The sequence below is a fragment of the Triticum dicoccoides genome, chromosome 4B, assembly GCF_002162155.2.
Source record: "Triticum dicoccoides isolate Atlit2015 ecotype Zavitan chromosome 4B, WEW_v2.0, whole genome shotgun sequence".
Taxonomy (NCBI): Eukaryota; Viridiplantae; Streptophyta; class Magnoliopsida; order Poales; family Poaceae; genus Triticum; species Triticum dicoccoides.
In genome coordinates this window covers 147835143-147844786 of record NC_041387.1, presented here as the reverse complement: position 1 = coordinate 147844786, position 9644 = coordinate 147835143, and the positions used below count along the sequence as shown (strand labels likewise).

The 9644-nt window shown below is 47.9% G+C and overlaps 1 protein-coding gene across 1 annotated transcript; it reads right to left on the bottom strand.

Annotated features, from left to right (window-relative positions):
- Nucleotides 1-3660: 3660 nt before the first annotated feature.
- LOC119295528 (protein SCARECROW 2-like) lies at nucleotides 3661-6870 on the bottom strand. Its single transcript, XM_037573957.1, has 2 exons — nucleotides 5076-6870; nucleotides 3661-4418 (listed from the first exon to the last, which is right to left on the bottom strand). Exons 1-2 carry the CDS (start codon nucleotides 6671-6673, stop codon nucleotides 3977-3979), a joined length of 2040 nt encoding a protein of 679 aa, XP_037429854.1. The 5' UTR covers nucleotides 6674-6870; the 3' UTR covers nucleotides 3661-3976.
- Between the last annotated feature and the right edge of the window lie 2774 nt (nucleotides 6871-9644).

Genomic DNA, 9644 nt, shown 5'->3' with positions numbered 1-9644 from the left:
CTTTTAAAATTTTACCAAATCAAACAAAACATGCTAATATCTACTATATCAGAAATATAGTATGAAAATATCGAAAATAGCCTATAAAACCTGAATCTAGGTGCATCCACATTGATCCTTGTCTTGTTTTCTGATAGTGAATAAACAATTGACAATAGTGAAACAATTCCTACTTATAATGGTTGAATTGGCGGTGAGTTCAAATATGAGTCCAATAACCCTCACAATAAACAAATACACTTCTCCCCACGATCTTCAAAATAGACATATAAATAAGTGTACTTTACTCACTTGTGGGACATGACAACAAATAAACAAATATACTACTACTTATTCATGAGATCAACACTCTTATAGAAGATATGAAGAACATAATGTAACTCCAACTCAAAATCACATTCTTTGTTTTAGTTTCTCTTTCCAACCAATTCTCCAAGTTCTATGTCATAGTATAAGAGGGCGAACAAATTGTAATGTCAACCCTGCGGTAGACCTTATCCTCCAAAACCTGATCCATGACTTTGTGCAATCATCTTCCATTCTCTTGTTTTAACCCCGCGATAGACTATATTTTCCATTCTCAGTCGGGGGGAACTGCTCTGTTGCGTGGGAAAGAGTGTGCATGCCAAAGTGGGCAGGCGGCTTGGGCATCCCAAACCTAGCTGGATTGAACGTGGCCTTGCATGCCAGATGGGCATGGTTAAGAGAGTGGACCGGCTGAGACCTTGGCATGAATTCAACATCCCGATTCCTAAAGCATCGATGGCCATCTTCTATGCTGCCACCAAGGCTGATATTGGCAATGGAAGCCGCATCCTCTTTTGGGAGGACCGTTGGCTAGATGGAGCCAGGCTGATTGAGGTTGCGCCTCTAATCTATGAGGCTGTCAGCAAGCGTGTGAGGGCCAGCAAGCTACTTAAGGATGCGCTCCATGCGGACGCGTGGGCCTTGGACATAAAACCTAATTTGGGCTTCGAGGCTCTCATGCAATATCTTGCTCTGTGGCATAGACTTCAGGGCATATCGCTTCAAGAGGACACTGACGATGCCATATCTTGGGCTTGGGAGGCGAATGGGCAGTTTTCTGTCAAATCTGTTTATGTTGCTCTGTTTGCAGCTACGGAAGTGGAGCCGACGGCACAATTCACGTGGAAGTCTAAGGCCCCTCTGGGATGCCGGTTCTTCGTGTGGTTGGCCTTGAAAGATCGATGCTGGACAGCGCATCGACTAGCTCGCCGAGGCCTACCACACAATGATGCTTGCCCGTTCTGTGATCAAGAGGTGGAGACGTTGAATCACATTGAGCTCACATGTGTCTTCGCAAGGACGATATGGAGGACGATATGCATGGTTATTGGCAAGCCGCAATGGACACCTCAAGCGAACGACTCACTAAACGCTTGGTGCGAGACGAAACCGAAGAGTGTACGGGCCATGATGATCCTGGTACTCTGGGAGCTGTGCAAGCATAGGAATGCCATTATTTTGGACGGAGCCTCACCTTCGTTAGACGGAGTAATACGGACAATCGCGGGGGAAGGAAATGCTTGGCATCAAGGGGATTGCTCAAAGAAGATTGGAGTGGCATCGCGGTGGAGCTTCAGAGGTGGGCAACACGTGAGTAGTCTGTACTAGGACTATGTGTATGAGAGTGGAGCTTTGGCTCTAGGCGTTGTAAATAATGTGTTGACTTTTGGGTTTCTTTACCCACCCCTTCTATAAAGTATGATATGCACACTCGTGTATATTCGAGAAAAAAAATCTCTTGTTTTAAAGTCAAAATGTTGTTTCCCTTTAAATCTTGCAAAGGACGTCATTTAAAATTCTTCAACGCCTAGTGTATCCCGCTTAGCCTGAATTGTGCAACAGGGGCATGGGCATGGTACTAATGTCTTTTGATCATCTTCTAAGCCGGTGGTCCAACTCGTCTTTTCCATGACTCCGTAGCAACTCGGGCATGGTGCTAGTATAAAAGAATAAGAGCGCAAGAACTAGTTTGGCAATCAAAGGGTTAAAGAAGATTATTGTGTTGGTCAAATATCAAAGTGAAGCCAGCGCCGGCATGCGACTACGCCGGTGCTGCCAACAACGGCACAACTATGGTGAAGGATGGGTCGGCCTCGAATGAGGTGGCCATGGAACAATGCATGGGGCGTCTATGATCGCAGTACCAGAGGCGCCCACGGATGGGGCAGATCTGGACGATGCCGCTTCGTTGTCGTGCGCCGATATGTTGGTGCCGGTGTCTCGGTGTGCGAGAGAGGTGAAGACGTGAAGATGGTGGTGCCAACGTTCGCAGCACGCACAACATCGTCGGCAACGGATGCATGGGTAGTCATGGCGGCGGGGGTGGCGGCCCTCGATAACTGCGATAAGGAGATCAGGTGGCACAACAGTGCATATTCAAGTGTGTTGGCATATTTGCAGGCATAGCGGCGGTGATCGTGTGCGGCACTCGATGCCGGCTCAAAGAGGATTTTCATCCGGTGCGAGGGCGGAGACCATCGCACAAGGATGCTCAAGGCGCGAGCGACAGAGTCCCACGCTGGTGAGCAAGGGGCGCAGTGGTGGTTCCCCGTCGACTTCTAGCTCCGGAGCAGCGGCTCGGGCGGTATGGAGCATGCTGCAGTGTGACTGGTGCCGGTGTGGAGTAGCAGCGGCCAGTCTCGCACGGAGACATGGGCGTCCACCTGACGGCCGTGACGGTGGTTTAAGGTGGGAAGGCATCCCACCAATCTGCTAGTGTCGTTTGGCACTGGCGTGGAGTACTGACGAAGGCGACTATCGAATGATCTGTCATCAAGATGCTGATTGGAACACCGCTTCATTTCCGCGGTGAAAACTCTTGTCGTGACCATTATTGGTCGGGCTCAGCAGCGACGAGTGTATCCTAGGCGCTGCTACGAAAGAAGTCGACTTAGTCGTAGGCGTTAATTTCATATCTTACAATGGTTCAGCCATGATTGCCTTCGTTTTGTACTCTGCTGAATAATTAATAAAAATGGTTGTATGAATCGCTGGGGTTTTAACCTTCTTTTCAAAAAAAAAGAAAAAAAAGAAGAAAAAAAAATCAAAGTGAACGTCCAAGAACTTACACAGAAATTGATACCAAAAGAGGCAGAAATCATATTAAAGGATTCATGGTATTACAACAGGAGAGAAGATCTGAGAAACTGATGTGCTGATAAATTAAGAGTGTCCAACAGCCAGGCTTTGGCTAACAAAACAATCAGTATCCAAGAAGCACACAAGAATTGTCAGAAAGTAATGAAGTGAGATTGCATGATGGGGATGGTGAACAAACAAATACCCAAACTTGGATCCATGCTTGTGATGCCAAGGCCAAGTCAACAAGCTAATGACCTCATGGAGGGAAAAGTGAAAAGGATGTTGTTAAAAGGAGAGGATACATCCAGACAGAGACAAGAATTGGTGAACTCCATTAAATATAGCCATGACTATGCAGGTACATAAAGTGATGTTGAATAAACCAGATGCTGAGAATCAACAGAACTTCTACCAAGAAAAGAAAAAAGGAATCAACAACTATCAAACATGAACAAAGAGTGAATGGCTTCAATATGCCATTGACAAAGCATATATTTGATTCACTAGAAAATGCACATGCCAATTCTCATAGTAATGGGAAAATACACAATCTGAATCAAGGCACCAAATATTTGATTTGTTTAATCAAGGACAATGGCATCTGATATCAACAAGGATCAGGAAACACAAGATGAAAAAGGTAAATATAATTGGCCGGAATGGTAAAGTTGAGCATGAAGTGGGCAGAAACTACTACTATTAAGTTGAACATTAGTAACTACCACTGTGGAGAGATGTAGTAGCAATTAGTGATCAGAATGCTTTCCTTTTTCCTGGTCTTAGAATTGATCGAACTGAGCAGCTTAAGAGGCAAAAGAAGAAGACAGTTGCACTAAGTAAAATCTAGTGATGCTTTAGCTCTATAAATCTAACGGCCTAAAGCCTGAACTGGGCGCCAAGCAGATGCAGTGAGCAAGCAAAGGTCCTTCCATCCAAGCTTCAGAGTGCCATTCTCCTCGACGAGAGTGTAGCCATCCGAGGGGAACATGCCGAGCAGCAGGGAAGCCTGCGCCGCGGCGCTGCCCGCCAGCGACGCCGCACGGAACCCCGACTGCGCGAGCTTCTCCCGCCAGTTTCCGAACTTGATGTCCCCGGTGCGTGCCGGGCCACCCACGGCCAGCACATTGCGGATCTCCCTCGCCAACAGCTGCTGCTCCACGACGTGCCGCTCCGAGCTGTCCTCGCTATAGCTCGCGTCCAGCGAGTCGAAGAGCGCCGAGTAGTAGTGGATGGCCTCCACGAAGCGGGCCAGAAAGGAGCCAGAGTGGCTCAGGTCCTGCTCCACCATTGTCACCACCTTCGGCGCCAACCTGCAATCCGTGGTCCACATGTTAAGATCAGCACATCAATTTAAGGTGCTGCTGCTGAACTAGGAACACAACCACTAATACAGAGTGGGATGGCGATGATGCATCTAAGTCAAAGGACATTTTGGTTGATTTCTTAGTTCCCCATGCAATGCTTAGCCTTGGGACGAGCAGATCAGCCTTCGAGCTTAGCCTTGTCAATTGATTAGTAGTGCCACTAGGTTAGATGACAGTAGTTTCAGTTTAATAATCAACATTTGTGGCACTTGGAACAAGAAAGTTGCAAAGCTTTCTAGGATGAAAAGTTGGTCATGATGATAAAAACTTTTAGCTCGCTCCAGTATCTTTCTTCTCGGATCAAATGGAACACAGATTGAGCACTTGCAGTAGAGTAGGAGTATAGTTTATGTTTTCTTCTCGGATCACCAAAGATCATGGAAGAGCATAAAAAGTTGGTCATAATGACGAACTTTTAGAGCTTCTAAACGACATCTTTTCCTGCTTGTTAGTCGTTAAATCAATCAATGGCGTACTTGGACTAGTACCATACTAACATTGTTGATTGATGCCTGATGCCAAGATGACTTGACATCTCTCAAGTGAAAAGCTTGAAGATTCATTTCACAATGGAAGCAACATAGCAGCATATTAGTACAGTACCTTTGGATGAGGTTGAGTGTGTTGGAGTCGTTGCCGGTGACGTCGTAGAGCGAGTGGTGGAGCCAGTGGACGGCAACAGCCTCGCGCCGCCGCGTGTCGACGCCGAGCTTCTCCGGATCAAGGTTCCCAGCTTTGCCCGCCACCGGGTAGAACTCGAATGGCAGGCCCAGCGTATGGGCAAAGTCCGACAGCCGCTTTCCGGTGGCCTCGAGCGCCTCCATGGACGCGCCGAGTCCGGTGAGCCTCACCCTGGGCGGGCCGCCCGGGCGGGAGGCGAGGATGTGGAACAGTCCCGGCCACTGGAGCCCCTGCATGATGTCGAGGTCCACGATGTGGACGCGGTCCTCCCGCTCGAACGCCTCCTGGATGGCCTGGTTCGCCGTGAAGTGGGAGAACTTGACGAAGGGGCTGATGCCGTTGAACACCTGGAACGCCGCGGCGACGCGCGAGTTGACGAGGCGGGACGCGGCGGGGGACGACGCGTTGGGGAGCGGCGCGTAGAGGCCGAGGCAGGAGCTGATGAGGCGGGCCGACATGGCCTCCGCGAAGTAGGCGGCGACGCGCTGCGTGGAGGTGCCGAACGGGGTGGCCAGCTCCGCGATCTCCAGCAGGGCGCGCTGGGCCTCGTCGAGGTCGTCGGAGTTGACGGACTCGGCGCATTGCAGAAGGAGCGTCAGCAGATGGAGACCCTCCTCGTCGCGCTGCCTCCTCCGCTGCTCCTCTTTCCGCTCCTTCAAGGCGGCGGAAGCTGCCGCTGCAGCTGCTGCGGCGGCCGCGGCGGTTTCCTCCGCGGAAGGGGGCGGCTTCGGCGACTGCGGCGGCTGGTTCGGCTGCTCCTCCTCGCGGCGCCGCTTGTCGGGAGGCGGCGGCGGAGGGAGCGCCGGCACCGGCGGGGCGGAGAGCATCGTGTTGCCACCGGCACCGGGTAGGAGCGAGGGCGGATGATGGAGAGGAGGAGGAGGTGGCGGTTGGTGCTGGACAAGGTCGGATGCGAGGAGCGAGCGGAGGCGGAGCTCTAGGAGTGAAGCGAGTCCGGGGTTACAGGGGTGGATGATCTCCCGGACGTTGTGGATGAGCTGCGCGACGGAGACCGCGGCGCCGCTGCTCCCGATGATGTCCCGGATGATGCCGTCCACCCACGCCGTACTGTTATTGTTGACGTTAACCTCCGTCGCGACCTGCGGTGCGACGACGACGTCCATCGCCAGCACTGGCGCCTGCAGGTGGCTGCCGAACGCCGGCAGCTGCATGGGCAGCGCGGGCAGTTGCGCGCTCCCTGCCACCGCCGGCGGGAGCTGCTGCGGGGGCGCTGCTCCGCCCGTAGCGGCGGTGACGTCGGAGAGGTCCCCGGTGACATGGCGCCGGGGCGGGGGCAGGTCGACGTCCGGAGCCGGGCGCTTGCGTACCATGGCGGCGGCGCCCTCTTGGTGGTCTAGCTGGTCGAGGTAGAGGAAGAGGTCGGAGGGAGACGGGGAGGGGAGCGGTGGAAGCAAGGCGGAGCGGGAAGCTGATGCAGCAGCATGAGCATGGGAATAAGAGGAGTGGTTGGGGGCGGAGGAGGAGGACGAGGGGAAGAGGAGGAGGGAGGAGGAGCCCATCTAGAAACGCCAAGGGGAAGCCGCCGCCGCCTTCGCCGAGGCTCGCATGGCGAGCGCAGCGCGGGAGAGGGGAGGGGGTGGTGGAGTAGCTACGGTGGCGGAGGAGTAAAGTGGAAGACGCCGACGGGAGAGGAACAAGGGCGTAAGCACAAGGGTGCTGTGTTAGCAAGGACGGTAATTTATGGAGAGAGCCGTAGCAGACGTAGCTATTGGGCTCTGTGTCATCTTTTTTCTTTCTAAAAATCCATCCATGTGTGTCTCATATTTATTTCCCGGTCTGATGTACTCCTCTGATCCTAGTAGTGATGTCCATCGACAGTGAACCCGGGAGGGTTCCTGGCACAAAAGAACGCCCATCTCTTCTCTTCTAAATTGTAAGAACGAGAACCCCAGGGAAAATGTACAAGTGTGGAACAATCGCCGTAAAATACTACCGTTCTTAAATATTTGTCTTTTTAGAGATTTTAAATGAACTACCACATACGGATGTATATAGACATATTTTAGCGTGTAGATTCACTCATTTTGCTTCGTATGTAGTCACTTGTTGAAATCTCCAGAAAGACAAATATTTAGGAACGGGGGAGTAGGTTACAAGATAACCTCTATTAAACATTGACATAGTTCACAATATGTATCTTTGACATTTTTTTTGTAGATTATAAAGTAGCAGGAGTAGTAGAAAATCTAATGAATTATTTTCAGTCATACTAATCTAAATATTTTGCAGATATTAGTAGTCAAAGCTAAAAGATGTTACGTAGGCACTTTGTATAATTTTTTTGGCTGATTCGGTTTATAAAAAATTTAGATGAAAAACAGGGAAAGAGATAAAGGGCTGGGATGTCTTCTCCGCTCTAATCCTTAGAAATTTTCTATGAAGTTTCACATAATGCTAAGAATCCTTATGAATTAGGTCAATATGGACACTGTCCTAAGAAATCTAGTACCTCCATTTCTATAAATGGATGTCGTACATAGGAGAAAAATCTCAACATTCGATATTCTACGGGAATCTTCAAAAATCTTGCAAACTGAATGAGCCCAGGAGTCTTCTTATGCAGATGGTGTATTACAAGGTCATCTTATGCAAAATGAGTTTAAAGAAACTTAAGGTGCTTAATTCTTTTGCAGGTTTCTCAAAACACATGGATAGGAAGACATACTATTGAGGCGGCATGCCCTTTGAACCCTATATGATTAGAAAACTACAGGAATTTGGAACAGTGTGTTTGATATCACACAAGAGATCTGATTGGATGTAAATATTCCTTCGCAATTAAGTGCAGACGAATTGTTAGTAAAAAATTCAATGGATTCTAATCCCATGAAAACTTCCCAAGGATTCAAATCCCAAAATTCTCATCGAATTCCTTTGAATCAAAGAGGGCCTAAACGAATGTTAGAAATCGATTCAAACTAGGACACTGGAAAATGGCCCATAAGAATTTGGCATCACAAGGTATCTACCAAATGGTTATTATAGATACATAAATATTTAAATCCTACTGAAAATTTGTAATACTAAACAGATGAAAGTGTGAAAATTGGAAAGAGGAAACATTGTTCATGCACATCATGTCAATATGCATCAACCAACCTGACGTTGCACTCAATCATGCACTTATGACTTATGTTGTTTTCAAAATTTATAAGATTTTAATTCATTGGTACCTCTTTCACGAAGATCTTTGGTTCAAATGAATTAGAATACTTATATTAATACCAAACTTTTAAATCTAGACCGATATATTTGTTTCAGTGAATCTATTGACATGAATATAACATATCATTTTGTAAATATCATTTTCACACATATCATCCAATATGGACCGAAGTATCGACCAATGGTCGATATCTGACCCATATGTCCACCTGTAGTGAAAATAAGATCATGTATTTACAACTTCATCACATTATCAAAGTTATGCATAATGTTTTGTAGAGAAACATATATAACATATTGCTTTTATCTTAGAGGAACAACTTAATGAAGTAGGAATCTAAATTTGTTATGCTAAAGCATTGTCAATTTGTTTTACTAGAAAAACATGTTTTGAACAAGATATGTCGAAGGCAAACAGATATGAAACTACCATCCGATATTTCAAACCATGATTCATACGGATTGCTAACATTCACCACAATTTCACTGTACTTAGCGAAAGGTACTCCCTCCGTACCATAATATAAGAACAGTTTTTACACTAGTGTAGTGTCAAAAATGCTCGTATATTATGGAACAGAGGAAGTAGATCTCATGATTTATCTGTTTTAATCTGAATCCTATGCTTTGAATTTTAAGAATGGACATATATATTCTCACTGGAAACATTTTTCTCTACATTTTATGAATGGACGTTCGTAATTTCGTTGTTTGCCATTAGAATCCACATGGCGGAAAATGGAATCGTTATGTTTTTGTGTTTTGTTTTTATACCCTGGTATGAACTGAGTGAGTTTTCTGTGGGATTCGAAGAGTCGGGATATGACACGATTTTTATGTACTGTTATTGTTGGAATTCTAGGAGGCAAGGAGCTTTCGTCGACAAGAGATCCCAAGCACAATGTCGTTGCCAAGTGGAACCTGGCTTCAGAAGCCGCTCGGCCACATGTATTACTCGTCCTGCCCGCCTCAAGTGAAGAGCATTCTGCCTGCCCCAGCTGGATAATGGAGTGGTTATACTCAGTCTGAACGATGACTCCAGTCCCGCATCTTACGCCAAGTGAACTGATTGGCGATTTCGTTCCTTATCTAGTGCTTTGCATCCTCCTTTGTTGGACTGGTTGACCCGCACTGTCCATATATAGTGGATCACTAACCGTGGGCTCTTCTCCGGTGAGAGTTTTCAACCCAGACGGGACGACGGCGACCACTTGGGTCGCCGTCTCTGCCGTGTCTGCCTTTCTCCTTTCTTCCTTTTCCACCCGTCGCCGTTTCACTGTCCGGCGCAGCGCCCAAGGCACGCAT

What these genes read in the sequence shown, in the direction of transcription:
- LOC119295528 (XM_037573957.1), bottom strand. Translation starts at nt 6,673, where the DNA reads ATGGGCTCCTCCTCCCTCCTCCTCTTCCCCTCGTCCTCCTCCTCCGCC. An exon ending in ACACTCAACCTCATCCAAAG is followed by an intron (nt 4,419 to 5,075) that starts GTACTGTACTAA and finishes CACGGATTGCAG; the next exon opens with GTTGGCGCCGAAGGTGGTGA.